Genomic DNA, 24964 nt, shown 5'->3' on the forward strand with positions numbered 1-24964 from the left:
AAAGAATAAATCCATTTGCTGCCATAAATCCACTTTGTGTTGTCATTTTCTTGAATCATAAGTAAGATCATGACTGCTTGGGAGATGAGTATAGCTAATTATGCACAAATATCTTATATATATTTTATAAAATTGATGCGATAGGGTTTAATAGTTCTTATATTAGTTATCGTTAAAAAAAATACATATATATTCAACTGCTATTAGATCCTGTTACATCAGTTGTGAAAGATATTGGTGTAGCAGTCGCAATCAATCTATTTTTTTTTAAAAAAAAAAGGAAAAAAAAAAAAGTCAAAGGGTTTGTTATAACTAACATGTCATCATTTTGAGGCAAAAATATAGTTTATAGCATGAAAAATGCTATATCATTGAGTAAGAAAGTGAAAAGTACATGGACCATTCCCTCAAAGACCGAAAGGCAAACTTCAGACCCGTACAAAACGCTCTCACACTGATTGATTGGGGATATTAAAAATTACAATTTTTAAAAATACTAATTGCTTTTAATCAACAAAATTAAATAAAAGCGTGATTTTTAATATTTTTTTTCAATAAAATAGTATGTGTAAATTTCAAAATCAATCTTGTGGATGTTTTAGCAAAGAGCTTACCCAAAAAAAAAAAAAAAAAGAGAGAGAAAACTTGATGCCACGGCCTTTTATCCCGTGGCATTTGGATCCTCTCCGGTTTATTTGAATTGAAAATGGGCTAGTTAATTTAAATAAAATGATAAATTTGTTAAAAAAAAAAAAAAAACATGAAAAAGACAAATTTATCATTTCTTTTTATACTAACTTACTCTACTCCAGTTCAAATGAACTGGAAATGATATTCTCCCGATCCCGTGACCATATTCATGGCCTTGTGATAATGACTGAACGATCAAAATAGAAAAGACACATGGTTTCAGAATTTAATAAGGCCCATGTACAGTAGAGTCCCTATCTTTCACCATTTGGCATTTTCTAATCTTCATTCAGATAAGATCTACTTATATTGGGCCATAAGGAATTTTACCAGTATCTAGCTTGCAGTCAGTGCCTACTAAACGACAAGTCGGTAAGAAACAAAAGTTTATAGACAATGGAGGCTAAATGTCCCATATATATGAAAAATTACATTTAAGCACTCTGAACCACCAATTTTTTGATTCTGGCCCTCAAACAACTAAAAATGCCATAAAGATCATATGTGTCGAAATATTTCCATAATACCCTTGTCACGTCTCATTTTTTCAATTAAAAAATAATAAAATTTAAAGATTCAATTTAAAAATCAAGAAAAAAATAACTAAAAAAATACTATTTTTAAATTGTTTTAAATTTTATTATTTTTTAATTGAAAGAAAAAAACACGTAGCAAGGGTGTTATGAGAATATTTGGACAAATTGAGTCTTTTTTACACTTTTTGGTAATTTAGGATGCCATAGTCCAAGGTTGATAGTTTGGAAGGCTACTTTCAAAACGGTTTGTAGCTTGGGAGCTTAAATATAATTTTCCCATATATATATTTGGCAAATTTGACCCTCTGTTCATGTTTCGGCCGGACCTATTCATGCTTTGCCCTCCCAATAAAAAATGCTGATTGGTCTCTAATTACATCCGACATAAACTTGGATGACAAATTCATAAAGAAATTGTCTTTTTAATTTTTAATTGGCATAAGATACGTGTTAACTTTTTAGAGGTGTTGATGTTGACTTCTGTTAATTTTTAGAGGGAAATTAGACAGAGGTACCATTTCTGTTTTTAGCCATGAACGATGTATCATCTACTATACAAAATGAACTACATGAGACAAAAAAAATTAAAGTCTTTAAAACTCAATTTAACGAAAAACATATTTAACCCAAAAATTTATTAACATCCAAGGAAAAGTATGTCCAAATACGAACGAAAGTACAGTTAGAGCCCAGCCCAGCCCAACGACACCTGTTTTTCATCCCTCCGCAACGAAACATTACTCGTCGTTTCACAGGGTTCAAAACGCAGGAGGCGTTCAAAACGGGGGGAGAACGAAACGAATACGAAAGAATAGGTAAAGTTGATGTCTGAACTCTGAACTGTCAAATTGAGACACCTCAACTAGAAATTCGTGTTATTTGTGAGCGAAATTATCAAACAAGAAGCATGAACAAGAAAGGCTTATCCATTTTGATGCGAATCAGAATGAGGCCCAACCGCCCTGCCAAGCTCTCTCTCTCCCCTCTCACTGTAAGCACCGTAAACTCATACTCCACATCCAATCCTTGCACCGTGTTTGGCTAGAGCTGTTAATTATGCAAATTTTGTTGAATTATTCTATTACAGAACGAGCTAAACCAAACGCAAACGAATTCTCAAGGAAACCAATCCGCTTCGAGCAATACCGAAAGGTCTATTCTTATATATATATACATTTCAAATGCTTGTTCTTGTTGTTGATTTTTCTTTTTATTTTATTTTATTTATTTTTTACAGGGAATTTGAGCTTGTACGGGAGTCGATGCACTCGGCGATATCGATGAACAAAGCGGAGGTTCTCGATGCGGTGCTTAATGATTTTTCGGCGGTAATTTGCGTGACTAATTGCATTGTTCGTTTTTGGTGGAATTTTGGTGTTACAATTCTTGTGATGAAATTGATAATGTAGGGTTATTTTAACCTTGATCATGAAAACCGCCGGAGATTGCTTCTAGCACTCGCGAAAGAGTACGATCTTAATAGGACACAAGTCCGTGAATTGATAAAGCAGTATCTTGGACTTGAGCCACCTAGTGGTGAGTTTTTGTTTCAATGTGTTAATCTTTGTTTATTGAATTTTGTGAGATTGAGCCGGAGTGGTAGTTTATTGTTTCAGGCGAGAATGCTCAATCGATTGGACTAGAGGAGGAAGGCTTGCTCTCGGCTTTCTATCGTACTGAGCGTAATTTGAGACACGCTCTCAAGCCGGTGTATGAGGTTCTCTTTGAGCGACTCAACACGCATCCTGGAGGGTTGAGGTTCTTGTCCAGTCTTCGAGCCGATATTCTATCCATTCTAGCGTAAGGTTATGATCCACGTGACACTTTGTGTAGTCATATTGTTACTTGAATCAAATAGAAACAGAATTCCTGAGAATAGTATGAATGGCAAATCCTGAGTGGTTTAGAGCAATCATTTGTTGGATGCTTCTAGTAATATTTTAGCATGTCGACGATTTTGTTAACCCGAAAAAACATGTGGACAATATGTTAAAAGGGCTTTCAATTGGGATCTGGCGCCTTTACGAGGAGGTTAAATTTAATAGGTTTTATTATTATTCATCATATAAGGTTTTTCTTTAGATTCTAAGTCATATTAACCAGTGAACTACAAGATGAAGGTCGTTAATAAGGAACAAGGAATTTAAAATGTGATGAATTGATTCTTTTGAATATGCAGAGAGGAAAATATTGCATCTTTGCGGGCATTGGATTCCTATTTAAAGGAGAAACTTAGTACGTGGCTTAGTCCTGCTGCCTTAGAGCTTCACCAAATTACATGGGATGATCCTGCTTCTTTGCTGGAGAAAATTGTGGCTTATGAGGTGCCTTTCTCTTCCCTTTCTTGTACTGCCTTTTGATTTCAATGTTTCATGGCATGGCTTTTATTATCTGTAATAAATTTTCATAGGCTGTGCACCCAATCAGTAATCTTTTAGATCTTAAGAGAAGGCTGGGTGTTGGTCGTCGTTGTTTCGGATATCTACATCCGGCAATACCTGGTTAGCAATCCCTTTTATCGTTGGTGTTCATAGTGGTAGTATGTTTTATCTATTGTTGGCTTATCTGAGCATTTCATATGGGTTTTTGTCTTTTCCTGTGGCAATTCAGGTGTTTCTTTATAATTATTTAGTGCTTATTGATACAATCAGATACACTGATCTATGACAACCCCAGCATTTGTTTTATTATAGGCATGGTTGTAAATGTATGAAAATAATTTGAAATTATCTATTAGTTAGTCTGGAGTTGCATCATATAGATTATCTTGCTGTATTGATTTTGAGGGGTTGGAATAGAGGTACACAACATTTGCAAAAGTTCTCTTGTTTTTTACATGTAAATTATTTGATGTGGTCTGATTGTAAAATTTGTTTCAGGTGAACCCCTTATTTTCATTGAAGTTGCACTTCTGAAGAACGTGGCTCAAACAATACAGGTAAATTTCTTTTACCTTATCTTACACTGTTCCACAAGGTGATTCATAATTAACAAATATTTCTTGTATAGGAAGTTTTGTGGGATGATCCTCCTATATCTGAATGTGAGGCAACATGTGCATTATTTTACTCTATATCATCAACTCAGGTATGATATTCATTTCTAGATGAATAACAAGAAGGATCAAAACATAATGGAAGCATGTCAAAGATATTTTATTAATGTTTTCTAGTATTTTTATCTTATGATGCAAGTTCGGTGATGGAGACCACTTCTTGTACATGTTAACCATATCATGTGTTACCATTTATTTCTTGCATCTTAAGTTGCCTACTTCCATGTTCACCTCTGTTCATTGGAAATCATAGGGAATGAAATTTTCTTTAGCTTATATGTTCTCTACCCTTGTAAGAATTTTCTTCATTTTGTTCTGGTCTCCTCCATTTCTGTTTGTTTTGAATTTTTTTTTCCTGTTTGTTCTTTTCTGGTAATGGAACGATAATGTAAGCATTGAATATTTTGATTTATTAGATTTGAGAATTAGCACAACAAATTCGATGGATAAATAGACATGGATGGTCATAAATCATATCCGTGGTCTCTGAACTATCTATGTATTGTTCTTCTCTTATCTCCACTTATTTATTTATTTTCTTTATATTTTGAATAATGAATATCAAACTTTCTATTTAGTAGTCTGCTTCCGTGTCCCTGATCAGGTTCTGAAATTTTGCAGGCTGGCTTATCAGGGATCAACCTAGGAAAGTTTCTGATTAAACGTGTGATAACATTGGTGAAAAGAGACATGCCGCATATATCTGTAAGCATTTCTGTAGATTTTTTGAGCTTTATGAATTTGGAAGAGCCAGGACCTGTTCCAAATAAATATTTCCTGCTACAGTCTTTATCAAAATGTAATCATTTATCATAGCTGCCCCGACCCTGCTCCCCCCCCCCACACCTCAGCACAACCACAACCACCCTTCTCTCCCCCATCAAATCCTCACTGTCCATCCCCTACGAGCTTCCTCTATCCACCCTCCAATTCCTCTCCATAGCCTGGCGACACCCATCCCAACCCAAGACCGTAGACATCAGCACCTGGCAGCTCCAGACTCAGTGCCTCTGAACCTACGCGCTCACCTTCAGCTGCATCACCGGCTTGTCATCATTGTCCTCAATGGCTTCCAGGACCAGGTCGTCTACTATGTCACCCCCATTGACGCACTCCAGAAGTACTTCATGAATCCATTCAAGACCCTTCGTAATTGACGGAAAATGCTGACATGCAATTCAATTCCACTGTGGAATAAATTGAGATCGTCTACAACACCCTCTTTCCAAAATACTGCTGCCACCAATCATAATTGCATATTTGGATGAGAGTCAACCTTCATGCTAAAAAATGCATAAGAGGCCCTAGTCACAGACATGGTGGAGCATGATAGGGCGACATCAGAGGCACAAGATTCAACCTTAGGGAGCTGTCCGAGAGACCGATGTAAGACCAATTGCAGTCAACCTAGAGACTGCGAGTGATGTACCGGCTGCGGCAACCTCCTCCCGAGCCTCAACACTGCTAGTTCCAGCAGTGTTAGTATCAATATTTAATACACCCCTTCATCTTCTGCAACCCTTAGTGAGGCTTGCTACCCTTCTCCCTTGAACTGGTTCCCACTTCCAACCGAAACCCGTTCATCTTTAGTATGGGCCCTCCAACTTCCAGCTATGTGCTTTGTAGCTCCCGTGAAGTGAATGAAGGGAAGCTCTTCGAGCTTTCTCCGTCGACGCGCATCGTTGTGCGGCCTTGGCTGCGGTCAACACGTTTTATATTACCGGATATGACCTCCAGTCCCCCATGTTGTTAATTATAAGGTTAAATAAAAATCTCGACTTCTTGCTTTGCTTTGCGTTTTAGGGTTTCCAAGTCTGACGAGGAATGAGAACATCTCAGAATAGGGATACACAAAAATAGAAAAAAAGAAAAAAAGAAAAAAAAAAAAAAAAAGAGAGGACGCACATGAATGGGTATTTTGGGTAGTTTATGTACAAAAAAGGTACTCGAACGTCACTCGACACATTTTTCGTCTAATTTGATGGAAAATGCTACGTAGGTTTTTAATTGTTACGGAGAATGGTAGTTAGAGGGGACAAAGTGTCGCTTTTTAAAGTTTAGAGGTATGAGTGCCAAAGGAGTGTAAGTTTGGAGGGGCTAAGTGTATTTTCCCCAAAAAATTAATAGCTTTGTACTTCCCCCCTCCCCCCCAATTTTTTTTTTTAGTCATGTTGATTATCTTTTTCCTGGGATGTGGTGGTAATATCTAGCTTCCTTATCCTCTGAGATTAGTATTTTGTTATGATGTTTACCATACGGCATTTAATTTTTAATTTTGTCATAAGTTGGTCTTAGTTTTACTATGAAACAAGTATTATATATTGCATATGCAATAAAATTAAATTGGACGGAATGGTATATCAAATTTTATATGTGTCTTGAAGTTTGCTGTCAGTCTTATAGGTTTAATCATAGTTCTGATGTCTTGCTCCTGGCATTACTTACTGACCCTTAGCAATTGTCTACAGACATTTGCAACTCTCAGCCCCATCCCAGGGTTCATGCAATGGCTCCTATCTAAGTTGGCATCTCAATCAAAGCTTGCTGAAGCAGAAGACATGTCACTGTCATCAGCAGATGGATCAGGTTCCACTTTCTGGGAGAACATACTTGAACCGGAGGAGGAAAAAGTGATTATGGATTCATCTGAGTAAGCTTCATCTTCATTCTATTATACCTGTTGATAGAAATGGCTCCATTTCATTAAGTACAAAAAAAAGAAAAAGTCTCACCTGGAGGATATAAATGCTTTTCCAATCCATCCCCCCCCCCCCCCCCTTTTTTTTTTGGGTACGGTTCAGATCCATGCTTTAGTGTTTGATTTTTTCCTGTTGTACATCCTTCTCATCCTTTATTCTGCAAAAAACTTACCCTCCTTTTATTAGAAGGAAACTGGTTGATTTTGCATTTGTGTTTGGACATGAGATAAATGATCTTGATCCCTGAGCACCTGCTTTCTCAAAAATTGGGAATGCCAGATGAAATTTTAGAATGAACTGCATTTGCATTTAGAAACATTAGATTGTAAATTCAGGGGGCATTTTTTGTATGCCCCCCTCTGTACTTGATTTCTTTCTCTTTTCTTTAATAATATATATATATATATATATATATATTATTAAAAATGAAAATGAATTGTATTACATCCCGATAGAAGGAAAATGAAACTATTGGAACTGTTTATGAAGGGATCAGGCCATCTTCCGATAAATTATTTGTACTTAGCCCTCCTTTATGTGAACTTGTCATCTTCCAAAACCAAGTGATTGCACATATGTATTCCTAGAGGTCCTTGGAGCATGAAAGATACTGCCCATGGCACATCCTAATAACTGAACTTAAGCCACTCCACTTTTTATCTTATGTTCTTGAGATGTGATTTTTAAAGGAACCTTACCATTTTGAGTTGCAGGGGTGTTGCTGCTGGGAAAAATGGCATGGAAGTGATGTTGAATTTGCTGAGTTCAACAAACTATGAGTGGACCAATTCGGCTGAATTGCTTTCAGTATTAAAACCCCCTCTAATGCGACTGTGTGCCAGGTACATAATATAAATCAGCTGGAAGCCTGGAAGTGAGATTTGAGTGAATTGGAAATGATGTCATACGATAGAGTTCTGAAGTACTGCATAAATTGTATGTTTTGTTGACGATTCAATTAATAGATACTTGTTTTCCATTTATAGGTACCTTCTGCAAGAGAAAAAAAGAGGAAAAGCTTTAGATTCTGTTGCAAATTTTCACTTGCAAAATGGAGCGGTATGTCATGCAACCTTACTTAGCAGAACAGAAAATCTATTCCTTCTAGGCAATGACTTGTTTTCTGGCCAAAACTAGCTGTTACATAACTTACATGGCAACATCTTTCACTTAGATGTAGCCATGGAGGGTGGGATATGTTTCAGGTGATATGTAGTTCCCATATTTGTTAACACATGAAGTAACAACGATTTTTAACAGCAAAAGTTTAGCAGCACTTGAGGGATCTATATGACCAAAAAAAGGATGTTCCCCAAGTTGGAAATTTGATTTCTACTTATTGCAAAATTTCTCAATGTGGACAGATGATGGAAAGAATAAATTGGATGGCAGATCGATCAGAAAAAGGTCTTCGTCAAAGTGGAGGTGTCATGGTTAATTATGTATATAGGTAATCTTCCTCTCATGCCCTTTTGTTTTTCTTTGATCTGGTCATCAATTCTCTGATGAGGAAAGCTGAGATTCCAACATGTGTCATATGACTGGTTTGATATGGAAGACACGACACATGCCCATACCTAAACCAGTGACCATAAATTTTCATATGAAATTTGCGTAATTATACAAAAAAGAAGGCTGAGGTGTTTGTGGCTATCTGTTTGGATTGATTTGGGGGGCAAAAAAAACATTTTGTAGGTTTTAGTGCATGAAATCTTGATTGTAATAGAAATTCGATCCTGAATAACATGAAATATGTTGAATAATGAATTGCAGGCTGGAGAATATAGAAGAATATGCTCAATTATATTTCAGCAAAGGGCATATCCATGCTTCAGCTGATCTCCGTCGGTATGTTGAGGTAATATGTTGTGCATGAAGTCACACTTGAAGTACAAGTTTGTATAACACACGCCACATCTGCCTTTTGCTCATGCGTGCACTAGCACACACAGATGGCATAAGAGCGAGCAAACTCACATGTTCAAGAAAAGCCATTCATTTCTCATATTTGCTATCCCTAACTTTACTCTGGTTTGCAGCCATTGGAGGAACATGGAGAAAAAACAGATTAAGTAGGAGGTTTCCCTGAAGAGATTTTAAGTATATGATTTTGTCTCAATATATAGTTTAGAAATGTCTGAATGAAGGAGAATTTAAACAGATTTATCTGTAAATTTCGGACACATCTATATAGAGGATAAACCAGCCAATGGCTTTACCGTTATGTATTACTAGCTTGTAACCCGCGCTATGCGCAGGATTCTTCATTATAATTTAATTTCAGAACCAAAAAAATGATAAAAAGAGGAAACGGAAGAAGAGAAACATAGAAAATATAGACAAAAAATGAAAAATGAAAAATACTAATATAATATAATAGTGTTATCTTTTCTGTTTTACACAAAGTAATAAAAAAACTACTCAATAAACAGTATAAACTAAAAAATTATCATACCCGGTACAAAAAACAACTATAGGAAACTCTCTGAGTCTCTCTCACCATCATTTTTTTTGAATTTAGTGTAAAATTTGTAAAAGATAAAATAAGCAATTTGAATGAAAAATAATATATGAATTACATTAAAAAAAAAAAAAAAGAAACGAAATAAGAGAACCATAGAAAATATAGACAAAATGAAAAATAAAAAATACTAATAGAATAGAATAGAGTTATCTTTTTCGTATACTTTTCCGGTTCATATGAAACTTTGAAATTCAATATTGTCTATTGATTTAGCACGTTAACAATGTGCATTATACATGAAAAAAAAAAAAAAAAAAAAAAAAAAAAAAAAAAAAAAAAAAAAAAAAAACCAATTCAATGAATAATGTAAACTAAAAAATCGTCATACCTCGTACTAAAAACAACAACTAATGTAAACTTTATCTCTCCATGATTTCCTTGAATTCAATGTAAAATTTAGAAAAGGAAAAAAAAAAAAAAAAAGAAAAAGAAAGAAGCAATTTGAACAAAAAAATAATATAAATTAGGAAATAGGGACAAAAAAATGTAAAATGATATCCACTAATATAATAGAAAATAACTATTTTTTTTTTTTTATATACTTTTTCCAGTTCAATGAAATTTATAGGTATACGAAGAAACTCCGATCAAATAGATATTTTTTATTTCAACCATTCTTCTTATATATAGCGTAAAAGAAACTACTTTTTCAACATAAATAAAAAATAATATATAAATTATCAATTCAAAAATAAGGATAAAAAATCGAATCAGAAAAACAAAAGCACATTAAATAAATACAAACAAACATATTATTTACAATTCTATTGAACACAGCCCCGGCAAACTTAAAAGGCAAACTAAGTTGGAATTCGGTATATATATATATATATATATGATAAAAGAGTTAATTATTCATATTAAATGCATCGTTTATTTTACTTTAAATACGTGGACCGATTTAATTTTACTTAAATGACCGGTTCAATATTTAAAAAGTATGGGTTCATGCCGCGTATCCTAAGTTTAGGCCAACTCTAAGTTGGAACTCGGCTTTTATATATATATATATATATATGATTTATCTGCAACGGCACTTTTGGTTTCCTTTTCTCTTTATCCTGCAACCAAAACTGTAAAGAAATGTCTATAGCATATCCTGTAGATTGTTTAGGGCCTTTAGGCCATATAGTTCATTTTATTTCAAACATATCTCTTGATTGTATTGGATTTTAAGATTTCTTTCATTGGACAATTCGCTTCTAAAAGCTAAATCATTACATATATTACATTTATATTACATTGCTTGACTAGAACTTCAAGCTCACACATGGAGAAGCAGATCGTTGCAGTGATCGATTACTTCTCGCTCTCTGCAGGACTGGTTTCTGAGACATAATCCCTCATGATTCTCGTGTTAGATTCATTGACCATCTGCAAGAAATCAAGAGAAAAAAAACAAATGCCCACATATCATACAAAAAGAATATGGTTCTCTATCAAACTGGGTTGAAACAATTTCCTCTAATCCAGTTTAGCAGACGTGAATGTGTCCCAAATTCAGTCCATTAGACTAACATGTTTATGTTGAGAAAAATATAAAAAGAATAGACTGAAAAAAGTTAAATTGGATTCCTGACCTTAACAGCTAGTCGCTTCAAGTTGTCCCATTCAAAATCATTTTTGCAATAAGCAGATCGAACCTAATTTAAAACACCGAGATGCCTTATGATGTTAATAATTTTAGTTAACAATTAGACAAATAAACCATCACAACTAATTTACTGACCTCTAAGATACGAAGAGCTGTCATGCAGATTCCATGGACGACATTGTGATTCCCATAGATTAAATCAAAAGTTAGATCTTTCATGCTAACAATATAAAATATACACTGTCCGTCTAGTTTAGCGATTTCAAAACGTGAAGTGTGGCCCTAGTTTTTAAAAACCCCAACTTTTTCATGTTTTTAAACTGCATTCCCTTGTTGCACAAAAACTTGGATTTTTTTTTACGCCGCCAAACTGTTATTTTTTTCAAACGCACTCCAAACGAAACAATTTCTGAAATTTTGTTAAAAACGCGAGTTTGGCTTACAAAATCCCAAAGAAAACAAGAATCGTTGACATTTTACATGTCATAGTTTATGATTGAAAATATATTTATCATGAACGTACCTAGAACTTTATGCCTTGAAGATTCTCGCATCAAATTGGCACAGAACTTGTCCCCATCATTCAACGAGTGTCTATTCATGAATTCCATCAATTCCTCATATGCCTCAGGGTTATAACTCTGCTCCGGCAAACAACTGGTAACAGATAAATTAATCCAATATACATGATTTAACCAACCCTAGATGCCATACGTTAGAATATTAATTAAATTATTACATTTAATCTTTCTTATTAGCTTAAATTGTTGGAACAATTGGTAATCTAACATGATATTAAAGCAAAAATCTTTAATTCAAACATTGTCTCTCTCACATCCCTTATTAAATGATTTAATTTACCATTTTTATTAGTTCAAGCTAAGTCTTACTTTCATCGTAATGAACCACAACCAACTTTTATTTATTTATTTTTATAAAAAAGGAACATCATTCCCTAAATCATTTTAAAAGAAAAAAAAATACAGGAGTTGTCGATGGTACTGGTTATAGTCTCCCCAGGTACAAGACTAGTAAGATACGTGTATTATACAATAATCAATATCATTATATCATTGCATTAATCCAAAAGCTTTGTGCTAATACACATATTTGATTAACAATTTCTGTTTTGGTAAGCTAGTATAAAAAATGTATTAGAAGATTGACAATTTCTAATCGACAAAGTTTTTCTCTAAATTAGGTCAGAAAATTCTTTTTATCACATTCTATTAAATTGATATTTATCCTTAGAGCACGCGATTCTCATGTGCATTTTTTACTTTATATTAAAAATGCATATAAGAATCACGTATTAATAGACTAAATTAAAGGAATTTCTTCCGACCTAATTTGAAGGCAAACTTTGTCAATTCCCCATTCTCCATTGCTAACAGAAGCGTCTAAACATTGAAAGAAGAACACGCAAATTCAACTCAACACAAGCTATGAAGCATGCATAAAATTAACTGAATATGAAGAAGTAAAAGGCTAAGTAAAAAAAAAAAAAAGGGGGGGGGGGGGGGAAGAGAGGAACCTGAAGCTGTGCTGTGACAATCCTTACTGCAATGTAAGTGAAGAAATTGTGGAGGTTGTTGGCTGCCTTGGCTTCTGGTGATGCTTCTCCAAATCCTGCATTCAATTACAAACCCCAAGACTAATATACATAACAAATATTCTTTTTGCTACCATAAACATACGTATATAGGTACATAGATATACATATATATGTACCCACCAGGGACGTACATCTTTTGGCAGTGCAAGCGAGTGGGTTGAGAGCTCCTTGGCTGGCATGGCCATGAAGGAGAAGCTCTCTTTCTGTTGGATTTCTGCGGGGAAAAATAAGGGAGCTGAGAAAGTGTGAGAACTGCGGGGGATTCCATAGATGATACAGGAGCTGGAGTGGCCAAGATTTGGGATCGGTAAAGGCCGATCTGAAAGCCCAAATACTGTCTCAAACAGAAATATCTCCCGGTTCAATCTTCTGCGGCGTGGAACCCATGGGTCCATATCTTCTGCAGTGAATACACATGGGCTATGTATTTTCCTATATACCATATTTTATCTCATTTTTATCTTGAGAAATGTTATATATATACTTCAACGTGCAATAAAAATTATCATTGAATCTTAGATAAACACTTAAAAGTACATGTAGCATTTCTTTTTTTATTCTACTTTGTTGGTGTGATACTGCCAATTAACCATTAATTTTTAATTTTTGATTTTATTTCTTAAAAATGTATGATCCAAGGATTAATTGACAGTGTCATATTCGAAAAGTAAATAAAAATTAACTCTATTGCAATATTAATGAAAATTAAATGATTAAATTCATTATTTTTTATCGGTTTAAACTTTTTAGATAAGTAGTGATTTAACATGGTATTATTGCATCAGTAATGCTATACAATATACACCATCCTCATCCCCCAAAGCTTATGTGGCACGATCTTCCAACCGAAAAATCAATTTCCATGCACCAATGTTACCATACTTATCAGAGTAAAGGTCCTGAATTTGAATATAGTTTTCGTAATTTACTTCTCATTTCATTTGAATATTCTACGTATATGTTGAACTCCACTTATTGAGAAGAAGTTTGAGTAGATATGTAAGAGGAAGTGTTAACATATTAATTAAATAATTAAATTCATCATTTTTTATGAACCTCGTGGGGGTGTTCCATTCCCCTTATTTTTATTTTCACTTTTTTAAAAAACAATCAACTTTAAAACATTAAAACATTTTTTAGTTTTTATATCACATTAATAATTTCTTATTACTATTAAAATAAAAAATAAAAAATTCATTACAATACATTTTTAAGACATTTCTTTACCAAACATCCAATTTTAAGACAAATGGGGATTAACCAGCAGATTGAACCTTTTATATACCATGAAAGCCATTTCATGGTATTTCTATTTCCTTTTCACATGTACATCTGGTACGGTACACCTTCTCAAAGTAAGGAACTAAGGAAGTCTAGGTTCAATGACATGAGGTGACTTTGACTTCCTAGACTTGTGACAGATAATCTATAGAAATATGTTAATTCTATAAGCCTTTGAATTGAAGTTTTCAAAGCAAGACCAAGCATGAGACAAAGCATGACGACAAGTCGACATCGATAGCCTTTGCTTTGTTGCTTCATCAGAATAAACAAACATAAGCTCTCCCACCCCATCAGTCATGGAGGAATATAGCATATCCCCAAGACTCAAAAAACCAATAAATCCTTCTCCTCCAACCTCACAACTTCCCACTTCCTTTTCCTTTTGCTCTTCCTCTTCCTCTTCCCAAGATGATCCAACTGCCAAGGAGGAGCATTTACCTCCCAATCACACTCCTAGCCTTCCATGCTCTTCTCTTCTTCTCTCCCAAAGCCCACGCCAAGTGTAAACATGGCTGCCACCATGCCTTGGCCTCATACTATGTGTTGCAAGGCTCAAACCTCACTTACATTAGCCGAATCTTTGGCCAACCAATACAAGAAATTCTCAAATACAATCCCAACATCTCCAACCCAAATATCATCAACACTGGCACAAGACTCAACGTGCCCTTCTCATGTGATTGTCTGAACGGTGACTTCTTGGGGCACACATTTTCTTACATAACTCAATTTGGTGACACTTATGATAAGGTTGCTCAGAAAGTTTTTGCCAACCTTACCACCGAGGACTGGGTACACAGGGTGAACACTTATGCACCCACTCAGATACCGGACTATGTCCCAATCAATGTCACGGTTAACTGCTCGTGTGGCGATCGAAAGGTGTCGAAGGATTACGGGTTGTTCATGACATACCCACTCCGGCCAGGTGAGAATTTGTCGACGGTGGCGGCCGAGTCCGGTTTGCCGGCCATGTTGCTAGAGATGTACAACCCGGGGTCCAATTTTAGTGCTGGGACTGGGCTGGTGTATTTGCCGGCAAAAGGTTAGAAACTTTGTATTCAAAGTCCATTATCATATTGGTAGAAAAGAGTTTATGATATCTTTATAGAAAAACTAAGAAATTAAAGGATCTGAATTTTAGATAAATGTGGCAATTGTGAGAGGTCCCCGTAGAGTTACTTTTCCAAACAAGTGGATCCTATTAAGAGCCTCTTACAATTGAAATTAGGCAGTTAGGCAGGCTACAATTCAAACATGATAGGTGCCCCTCTGGATTCAATAATTAAGGGTCTGTTTGAGTTTGCGATTTCAATAATCGTGATTTAAAAATAACGGATTTTAAAATATGCGTTTTTGAAAACTTGATTTTTAAAAACGTAATCAAGCGTTTGATAAAATCAAGCGTTTGATAAAATCGCAATTTAGGTTTCAAATTGTATTTTAAAAAAAACAACTAATTACCTGCAATTTGAAAACGTAAATTTTTTATCCGTAATTTTTTCTAAAACGCAAATCAATTTAATTTAAAATTATACTTTTTATCTTCTAAATCTCGATATCCTAAGCTTAGGGCCCATCTTTTATATTCAAGGTCACGTTATTATATAGTAGAAAAGAGTTTGTCATATCTTTATGGAAAATATCTAATAATTAAAGGATTGTGATTTCTTAAGGCAGTTGTAAGAGATTCTCGATGAATCCCACCTGCTGGAACAAGTGGATCTATGGAGCAATCCGTCTGGATCCAATAAGCGATTTTGTTTCTTTCTATATGGGAGGTTATGAGGGTGGCTTAATTTGGCCGGTGGGAGATGAGGACTGGCGTCGGACAATGAGACAAATATTGTTTACTCTCTCATTGTTCTCTTGGCTGGCAATTTGGCATTTGGTCACGAACACAGTCAAGAGAAACATGGAAGCTGTCTAAGCTGGCCATGGCCTCGTCAACACGGTAACAATGGTCCAAAGTCCTACCCCTTCTAAGGGGTTGTAAATTTCTGTACCAAGGGAAACAAGGATTGGGATCTCCTGCAAATTGTCTGTCTCTGCAATAGGGTAGACAATTATCGTCCCAAGTCGTATCCCTTCAAAGGGGTTGTAAATTTCTATATCACGAGATAAAAAGGGATTAGAATCCCTTGTAATTGGGAATCTTATGGGATTGTCCGTCCAATAGGCAATTGTGAGAGGCTTTCTTAAAGGCAGGGATGAGACTATAATTTCTTATTAGGAGGGGCCAAAACATTAATAAAGGGCCGATTCTAATTTTGATAGGGTCTAACTTAATTTTTAGGCTTATAAATATATAAACTTAACTATGTATAAATATTTTAAGAAAAAAAGTTTAGCTATATATATAAATATTTAACCATAAATTCATAAATATTTTAATTGAATGTAAATTTGTAACTAGAAGTGGGGAGGGGGACATGGCCCTTACTAGCCCCTTCTAGTTCCGTCTATGCTGATAGGGCCCGCTTGTATTGCATCTGGATGCTCTCCGGTTCAGCATCCAGACATCCAGTTAGTTTTATTTGAAGGGTACAGTTGTCTACAAAAATGTGAAAAGACAATTTTACTCTTAAAATAAAACTAACAGAATACTCTCCAGTTCATTTGAATCAGAGAGGATCCTTGTCTGCTTGTATATTGGGGCCTCTCGCGATTGCATTGCAAGGGATCCTTGCAATCCGAGCACCTTAATTCCTAGGATCCCATAGAAAAAAAAAAGGACTATATCATTTGCTTTCAGACATATTCACTTTTTTTTTTTTTTAACAACTTTGGGTTGGACAGGCCTCAAGCAAAAAAATAATTTGATAATTGGATCATTTATCTTCCTTTCTTTATAAAACTCAATTGGTTTGTCAGATTCTTATAATTGAAAAGTTTGGTTTTTGTGACAAGTTAATGCATTAACTTTTCAAGATGGTAACCTCCTTTAGTTGCTCCAAATCACTTTGAAGGTTGTGGCATGGCCCTTTATGGCCAATAAAGAATGATGAAATCCCAAGGATCCAACCAACTAATGGCATATTGCTGCTATTATTGTATGCTCGTCATTTATATATGTGCTGTATGCGGGCTCCACTTTTACCAACTCTTTCTATAAAACTTTGTATTTTAGTTGGTTAGTCCTCAAATTGTTCTAATGTCGTCTTTGATTATCATTAATCTGCCCAATTAGTTTTGTGATGTCAGTATTCATTTTCTACTCAATAAGTTCACTTTCCATTATAGCATGTGATGCTGACATTTTTGTCACTAGTAAAATGATTATATAGATATTTTGTTGTAAAACAAAACAATGCTGCCGATTTGTTTTGTTATTAAGCTTTAACATCTTACTCTCTCATCTTATTCATCAAAAAAACATCATACTCTATAATATGGAAGTTTAACTCTTTTATAAACATATATTAGACCATATAACAATTACTAGTGTTATTCTATGTTCCTCTCATATGTGACCTCAATGAGTGAAACCCAACACGTGTTCACACTAAGACTCGTTATTTTGATATTATGGTAATTATCATTTGTCTCAAGAAAAACTTAGATCAGTAGAAAAGAGTGAATGAAATAATTGAACCATTATTCTAAGATAGTTAAAAGCTGTCTTAGGTATTGAATTTGGCCAAGAAGAAATGGTTTTGATCAAGGGAATATTGCCTGCAATTTAAATGAATTTGAAGCTTAAGTAGAAATTAACAAGTTTAGCCTCTCACGTGTGTTGGAATTGTGGAAACGTTGCTAAAGTTAGCCTTTCTTACTTTGCAGATCAAAACGGAAAATATCCATCGCTAAAGTAAGTCATACCATCTTGACATGCTCTCCAATTGAGATGAATGTTATATCATTCCTTTATGCTTGAAACACTTCTTCATCTTGACTGACAATTACATCCCGTTGTCCTTCTTTCTTTCTTTTTTGCAGAGCAGGTATTTGGGTCTTCTCTAGAATTTGCTTGAATGTTGCTTAATTTTCCTCCCTTTTGGTGTATGTGGTCAAATTTGATGTGCCAAGATGGGCCTTTATGTTATTTCAAGCTTACACTGTGATGTCATTTTAAGCAGGTATTTCAGGTGGAGTCATTGCTGGCATATCAGTTGCAGCAGTTGCTGGGGCTTCAATTCTTGCATTTTGTCTATATGCTGTAGTTTGTAGAAGGAAGAAGGTTGCGGAGGAATCAGTTCTTCCTGCATCGTCCGAAGACCAGCATGTTCAACACAGGCATGGTAATCCTTCTGTTTTGATGGACCATCTCATGGTTGTTTGGAAAGTGTCACTCATCTGAATTAGTACTGATATGAGTAACTGTCATGAGTTGCAAAATATATTTTTGGTTTATGCTTTTTGTTTATCTTTCCATACTTTGATATTTATCCTTCACATATATTATCTCAACTAATGAGCATTCTGAATTTGGAAGAACGGCTACTTCTTAAGCAGGATCTGTAAGACCCATAAAGATTTCTTTTGTGATGTAAAAAGTTTACACCTTCATTAATTTTAGAACACACATTTGACATGTGCTTAGTCTTTGGTGGCCTATTTGACATCATGCATGAAACATACAACCTTTTACCATATACATCCAAACCATAGTAGTATTTTCGATAAAGCCTAGTGTACCTCTAGAAGTTGACCTCATTATCTTAATGGTGACTCCCTCAGTGCATACTGCTTTATTGCCTTCTTGTTCTTGGCTACCAGCCCTTGCCTTGGCCTTAATGGTGGAAATAGGCATAGTTTAGCTAATCTTTGGCTATGAATATGGTTTAGCTACATCAAGGCTCATTCCACTGACCCACCACTCTTCTGTTAATGCTTAAAAATATTTGTAAGTTTTTCAATGGAAGGGCACATAATAATTGCAGAAATGTCTATCAGTGACAGCTTATAATTGCAAGATCATGGTTCTCTCATAATTTGCCTTATTTAAGAAATATATATAGTGAGTTCTCTCTTGCAACAATGTAGACTTTGTAGACTATTAGTCTATTAATGTCAAATTTGAATTATGGAAGTTTTACTGATTGTTTTTTGGATAAGGAAGGTTTATAATTGATATGACTATCCTTTGAAATAGGTTCTGGAAGTACCCCCGAGAAAAATTCAGAAGCAGCTGCTCTTGTTGGTGGTGCTTCTCCAGGGCTTACAGGTATTACTGTGGACAAATCAGTTGAGTTCTCATATGAAGAGCTTGCAAAGGCCACTAATGACTTCAGCTTGGATAATAAGATTGGGCAAGGTGGCTTTGGATCCGTTTACTATGCGGAACTAAGAGGAGAGGTTTGTTGTCCTGCTGTAATATTTCAGAAACCAATTCCCATTTACACTCAAACCATTAATGTGACATGAGCCCTATTGTCCAGAAAGCACCACGGTAAGAGCAAAAGGTTCACATACAATCACTGACGCCAAGTAAATTATCTTGGCATTTTTGGAGCAGACAGCCATACTGTCAGAACTTAGATTCTAATCATATAAATTCAAACCATTGTATGTCATATTAGTTTTCTTTGAGAATTCAAAAACTATGTATTTTTTGGGTTGCTCATTGCTTCTGCTTATTTTTAACTTTTTCTAATCCATATTTGATCCTCATCCCTTCTGTGCAACATTGAGTGGCTGACTCTTTCCTCCTACTATCATGCAGAAAGCTGCAATTAAGAAGATGGATACTCAAGCATCAAAAGAATTTCTTGCTGAGCTGAAGGTTTTAACACATGTTCATCACTTGAACCTGGTATTATTTTTTCCCTATTATTCTATTCACCACTTTAATCCTTTTTTTTTTTTTTTTTTTTTTTTTTTTTTTTCTATATTTAACATTATAAAATTCAAAATAAATTTGACAGTTGGCCAAGGCATTATGCTAACTTGATTATAGCAGGTTGTACATTAGTAGACTTTGTTATGTTCCCAATGGGTCCCAATTTGGGGTATGGGTGCTAGATTGGGCCAATCTAGTATAAAATAAGTTTAAGTGCCTAACTTTCCACGTTACATCAGCTCTGGAGCTTTTAGCATATTAGTTAGGTACCTAAAATTGGTATCAGAGCAGGAACAACCTCTTGTGTTCGAATCTCAGAGGAGGCGACCTATGAAAATAAAAGCCTACATTGTGCCTAAGTGAAGCTGCCACAAAAGTAGAAAGGGCTACAAGATTCAGGGTGAAAGCCGCCATAAAAAGTCCAGCCATACATGTCGACAAGGAAGTGTGGTGGATTGTTATGTTTCTGGTGGAGCCTAATTCGAGCCAACCTAGTATGTGATGGGTTTAAGGGCCTAACTTTCAGCGTTCCAATAACTTTGAAGCTTTTGGCATATCGGTTAGTTACCTAACAAACTCGGTCAAAAGGCTCATCTTCATCCGTGGCTGACAGATTCGGTGCCTCAACCGATCATTTTGTAACTAGTTACTAATGTTTTATATTATTCACTGATGTATGACAATTATAAGATACTTGGCTTGTTCATGACATGACGCTCCTAAGGAGAAAAGCTTGATTCAACTTTGGCACTATAGATAACTTTTAGAAACTTTTTGTCAAACAGGCATTTTGGTCAAGCTTGTATTTGCTCTATGAGATTGCCTAGTTAATTTCAAGTTGTTTATTTTGTCCAAATAACACTTGCATTGTTTAACTATCTTATAGTGACTGTGTGGTTCTATGTCAAAACTTCATGCAGGTTCGCTTAATAGGATATTGTGTTGAAGGCTCCTTATTCCTAGTTTATGAGTACATCGAGAATGGCAACTTAAGTCAACATTTGCATGGCTCGGGTGAGAAAGTTAATGCATTTGTTTACTGAATATCTTACTTCTATCAATTTAGGGATAACTTTACAAAATGGTATCGAATTATATGCCGTTTTGAGATAAGGTACTTATCTAGCAAACGTCTCAAACTGAGGTATCCACATTTCCAATCGTCTCACTTAAGAGTACTCCGTTAGGATTTACTGTAAAATCGTAATGGAGTACCCAAAATACCCTTTTTATTTTTAGAAAAAAAAAAAAAAGAAAAAAAAATGCTAGGATTCAGGTATTGGTCAGAATTTAATGGAATTTGCAAAAATACCCATGCATGAATCTTTGAAAAATTTTATAATTTTTTTTTTTTTAAAATGAGGGTATTTTGAAAATTTTGACAGGATTTTACAGCAAATCCTAATAGAGTACCATTAAGTGAGACGTTTGGAAACGTGAATACCCCAATTTGAGGCATTTGCTAATTCAATACCCTTACCTCAAAACGGCGTATAATTCGATATAATTTTGTAAAGTTATCCTATCAATTTAACTTCAGGGCTGTATATTGTACTTCTGATTTCAGAGAGGGATATAGAACCATTGCCATGGTCAACTAGAGTCCAAATTGCACTGGATTCAGCTAGAGGACTTGAATATATCCATGAGCATACTGTTCCAGTCTATATCCACCGTGATATCAAATCAGCAAATATATTAATAGACAAGAACTTCCGTGGAAAGGTAGTAAAATGCTTGTATTGATATGGTAGACTCTGAAATCACTTTTATTAATCCAACTAATTTTTGTGCAGGTTGCAGATTTTGGGCTAGCAAAACTGTCTGAATATGGAAGTTCTTCATTGCACACGCGTCTTGCGGGTACATTTGGATACATGCCTCCAGAGTAAGAATTTGTGTTTTCTTTTTTCTTTTCAATCTTCATTTCATTTATTTTCCCACTCTTTTTAAACCACAATTGTGCATTTTCATTTTACAAATTTGTGTTAAAGTGCATTTGGCCCCGAGGCAAGGGAGTGTGGTTTTAAAAACGCATGATTTTAAAGGCCGAACTATGATTTTACCAAACACTTACGGTGTTTTCATTAGCTGCATTTTGTTTTCAAACCACAAGTTTTGAAACCACTAAACCAAACAGGCATAATTGTTTTGGACTCTTGATATTTGCTTGATTCTATATCTTATCTTTCTAATTTTATATTACATGTTGACAGAAAAGATTATAGAACCCCTTGTGCATTTTCCATACTAACATGCTTGAACATTTCTTTTTCTAATTCTTTAGAGAAGATAGCTTTTGATTGGCAGAAGCTGTTTGGCTACAAGAATAGCTTTGTCTTGATAATCTGAATCATACACAGAATAAGGGGCAGATCTATACACACAATCCTCTAAATTGAATAAAATAAAATAATATAAGCTCAATTCATGTTAGCCTCCATGGATGAGCCTAAATTATGAACATGTATTTGGGTATATACCAAGATACCCCTGACAGGAAAACTAAACCAATGTGTAAATATGTTTCTTAGTTCTCATATATATTCCAAAATACAGTTAAGCTGAATGCAGCACTTGGTGTGCAGATATGCTCAATATGGTGATGTTTCCCCCAAGGTAGATGTATATGCTTTTGGAGTTGTCCTCTATGAGCTAATATCTGCCAAAGATGCCATTGTCAAGACAAATGAATTCGTTTCCGAATCAATGGGACTTGTTGCCTTGGTTATTTCCTCTGCACTCTCTCTAGTTACTACTTATGCATGTTCTCCTAAACTCACTTCATGAGAATTTACCCAAATTGTATCCATTGATTTGATGCAGTTTGAAGATGTTCTTAGCCAGCCTGATCCAAAAGAAGATCTTCTTAAACTTGTAGACCCCAGGCTTGGAAATAATTGCCCGCTTGAATCAGTCAGCAAGGTGATTATTTCCCATTCCAATAAATTTGCAAATCCTGGACTGCTAATCTTATCTTAAAAGCTACTGTTAGAATAAAAATTAAATGATTAAATTCATCTTTTCGTATCAGCTTAAACTTTTGAGTTGAGTGGTGATTTAACATGATATTAGAATTGAGGTTATGAGTTTGAATCCCATCTTCATAATTTACCTCCCATTTCAATTAAATATTTTACGTGTTAGGTCATCTCTTCTTATTGGTTTAAATTTTTGGGATAAGTGGTGATTTAACAGCTATTGTAATTTTGATTGCAGATGGCTCACCTTGCCAAAGCTTGCACACAAGAAAATCCTCAGCTAAGGCCAAGCATGAGGTCTATTGTGGTTGCACTAATGACACTTTCATCTTCAACTGAGGATTGGGATGTTGGTTCTTTCTATGAAAATCAAATTCTAGTCCATCTAATGTCAGGAAGGTAGCTCATGAGGCCTCATGCAGCCATGCTCATCAGTAACTCATGAAGCCAAAGCACCATGGGAGATTTGAGAGAAGCTGGCCGGGGAGGGTTGTATAGAAAAGCATATGTTTTTTGGTAGGTCATGTTAAATTGTTCCATTTTCTGCAGATTTTTCTGTGCTACCATTCATCATGAGCGTTTTACCTGGTGTGTATATATATATATTAACTTCATGTTGTTAGGAAAAATATATATTAATTCCATGTTGAGGCATAAGGATTTTCCGGGTACTCCTTCAACTTGTCCCATTCTTTCTGCTGTCTGAATCTATGCTTCTGAGTGATGGTGGCATTGGAATTTTAATATTTTCAGCTTGGAGGAAACCAAGAGGAGATCACACAAAGGCAGGAAATGTGTCGGCTGCTATAAAATTTATGAGAAATGATATAAATATATCCCATACCTATATCATTTTCAAACCTATCATTGGACTTGTAGGATCAACACATTGGGTCTCACATATTCAAAGGTAGATTTAAAACTTAATTGTATAGAGATGGGTAGGAAATAGTTAGGTAATGGATGTCTAACTTGTCCAAAATTTATAGGCCTCCTTTGTAATTTAACACACTTTGATGTATGTGTTATCTGCTATCAATAAAAAGCATTCTAGAATAAAAGTTCTTTGCAATTGGCCGCACAAAAAGGAGCTGCATGACCTACTTATTCTGAGTAGTTCGGGCGTGCGGAGCTTACCTACTCGAGATACGTGGCCCTGCAGCTTCCTCTTTGTGGGGTTGCTTGGAATTCGAACAGTCAATTGTAAGAGATTCCGATCAAACATTTCATGTTATGACACGTGGCAGACCGTGACACAATATAAGTGAAAATGGAGGGTGCGTGGATGGCATTTCTTAATGCATATCATTTTCTCCAAAAGTAAAGCAATCTTTTTGTCACAAATGGAGCAGAAATACAAGGGAACAAATAGTATGAAACTGCTTAATGTAGCCATCACAATTTGGAGAGTCCCACTCTCTTGTGGCAGCTTGGCCCCTTTCTTTACATCCATTGTGAAGTTGTCAATTCAAAATTATATTCCTCCTTTTTCTACGCTTTTTTTCTTTTCTTTTTTCTACGCCAATTCAAACATATCTGCTTGATGCCACATATAGAAATTAAGCTGCCTATCTCCATTCCATCACCATTTCGATTCAATGCGATTACATTGGTCCCACATATCTTTAATATCAATTCAATGAAGACAGTGCTCAAGAAAAAAAAAATGCTGATAAAGGTATTATAGATTTTATTATAATTATTTTTTATAAATTAATATGTCAATTTATAATTTGTAATTAGTTAATCACTCATATATTTTTAATCATTTTACTAATTATAAATTGCTAGTTTAAAAGTATTTACATTTCACTCTTTATTTTTATTTATCAACTTTTATTATTCTATTTAAGTTTTTTTTTTTCTTTTCAAAACACCTGTATTTCAAATTTATGTGCATGTCTTACGAGGAATCAAACCATTTTTGTTTTTATTTGTTTTTAGGTAAGTGAGTTACAAAATTTGGTGAACACAATAACATTTTTACTCAAATTTATGTTCCAGCTAAGCCAAAATAACCTTTGACTAGCCGAATATATGGATGTTCTAAGTCAAGTTATAATGTGATATACGAATATATGAACATATATTCCTCTTTTTTCTACGCTTTTTTTTCTTTTTTCCTACGCCAATTCAAACATATCTGCTTGATGCCATGGATGGAAAGCTGTCTATCCCCATTCCATCACCATTTCAATTCAATG

The 24964-nt window shown here is 34.9% G+C and overlaps 3 protein-coding genes across 4 annotated transcripts; 2 read left to right on the top strand and 1 right to left on the bottom strand.

The window, feature by feature from the left end:
• The first annotated feature begins 1977 nt into the window (after positions 1-1977).
• On the top strand, positions 1978-9204 carry LOC133869874 (uncharacterized). Its single transcript, XM_062306969.1, has 16 exons — positions 1978-2217; positions 2314-2378; positions 2464-2554; positions 2636-2762; positions 2843-3026; positions 3406-3550; positions 3637-3727; positions 4106-4164; positions 4236-4313; positions 4903-4986; positions 6750-6931; positions 7694-7822; positions 7967-8039; positions 8345-8430; positions 8754-8838; positions 9020-9204. The coding sequence occupies exons 1-16, from the start codon at positions 2134-2136 to the stop codon at positions 9050-9052; spliced, it is 1596 nt and encodes a 531-aa protein (XP_062162953.1). The 5' UTR covers positions 1978-2133; the 3' UTR covers positions 9053-9204.
• Positions 9205-10578: 1374 nt separating this feature from the next.
• Positions 10579-13122, bottom strand: LOC133869339 (chaperonin-like RBCX protein 1, chloroplastic). The gene is made up of 6 exons (XM_062306313.1): positions 12834-13122; positions 12633-12727; positions 11622-11739; positions 11234-11250; positions 11085-11147; positions 10579-10878 (listed from the first exon to the last, which is right to left on the bottom strand). Exons 1-6 carry the CDS (start codon positions 12979-12981, stop codon positions 10804-10806), a joined length of 516 nt encoding a protein of 171 aa, XP_062162297.1. The 5' UTR covers positions 12982-13122; the 3' UTR covers positions 10579-10803.
• A 1162-nt stretch (positions 13123-14284) lies between these two features.
• On the top strand, positions 14285-23434 carry LOC133867653 (lysM domain receptor-like kinase 3). Of its 2 annotated transcripts, XM_062304401.1 has the most exons (11): positions 14285-15042; positions 17781-17807; positions 18071-18238; positions 19093-19295; positions 19663-19752; positions 20700-20793; positions 21347-21504; positions 21576-21667; positions 22368-22506; positions 22606-22704; positions 22999-23434. In XM_062304401.1, the coding sequence occupies exons 1-11, from the start codon at positions 14406-14408 to the stop codon at positions 23161-23163; spliced, it is 1872 nt and encodes a 623-aa protein (XP_062160385.1). In that variant the 5' UTR covers positions 14285-14405; the 3' UTR covers positions 23164-23434. The 2 variants fall into 2 exon arrangements, with proteins under 2 accessions (XP_062160385.1, XP_062160386.1); XM_062304402.1 differs by lacking the exon at positions 17781-17807 and having other exon boundaries at positions 18077-18238.
• The last annotated feature ends 1530 nt before the right edge of the window (positions 23435-24964 follow it).

Source organism: Alnus glutinosa, chromosome 5 (genome assembly GCF_958979055.1).
Source record: "Alnus glutinosa chromosome 5, dhAlnGlut1.1, whole genome shotgun sequence".
Lineage (NCBI taxonomy): Eukaryota > Viridiplantae > Streptophyta > Magnoliopsida > Fagales > Betulaceae > Alnus > Alnus glutinosa.

What these genes read in the sequence shown, in the direction of transcription:
- LOC133869874 (XM_062306969.1), top strand. Translation starts at nt 2,134, where the DNA reads ATGAACAAGAAAGGCTTATCCATTTTGATGCGAATCAGAATGAGGCCC. An exon ending in TGCTTAATGATTTTTCGGCG is followed by an intron (nt 2,555 to 2,635) that starts GTAATTTGCGTG and finishes TTGATAATGTAG; the next exon opens with GGTTATTTTAACCTTGATCA. An exon ending in TGGACTTGAGCCACCTAGTG is followed by an intron (nt 2,763 to 2,842) that starts GTGAGTTTTTGT and finishes TTATTGTTTCAG; the next exon opens with GCGAGAATGCTCAATCGATT.
- LOC133869339 (XM_062306313.1), bottom strand. Translation starts at nt 12,981, where the DNA reads ATGGAATCCCCCGCAGTTCTCACACTTTCTCAGCTCCCTTATTTTTCC. An exon ending in CCAAAAGATGTACGTCCCTG is followed by an intron (nt 12,728 to 12,833) that starts GTGGGTACATAT and finishes AATTGAATGCAG; the next exon opens with GATTTGGAGAAGCATCACCA. An exon ending in TGAAGCGACTAGCTGTTAAG is followed by an intron (nt 10,879 to 11,084) that starts GTCAGGAATCCA and finishes GATTTCTTGCAG; the next exon opens with ATGGTCAATGAATCTAACAC.
- LOC133867653 (XM_062304401.1), top strand. Translation starts at nt 14,406, where the DNA reads ATGATCCAACTGCCAAGGAGGAGCATTTACCTCCCAATCACACTCCTA. An exon ending in ACAAGAACTTCCGTGGAAAG is followed by an intron (nt 21,505 to 21,575) that starts GTAGTAAAATGC and finishes ATTTTTGTGCAG; the next exon opens with GTTGCAGATTTTGGGCTAGC. An exon ending in TTTGGATACATGCCTCCAGA is followed by an intron (nt 21,668 to 22,367) that starts GTAAGAATTTGT and finishes CTTGGTGTGCAG; the next exon opens with ATATGCTCAATATGGTGATG.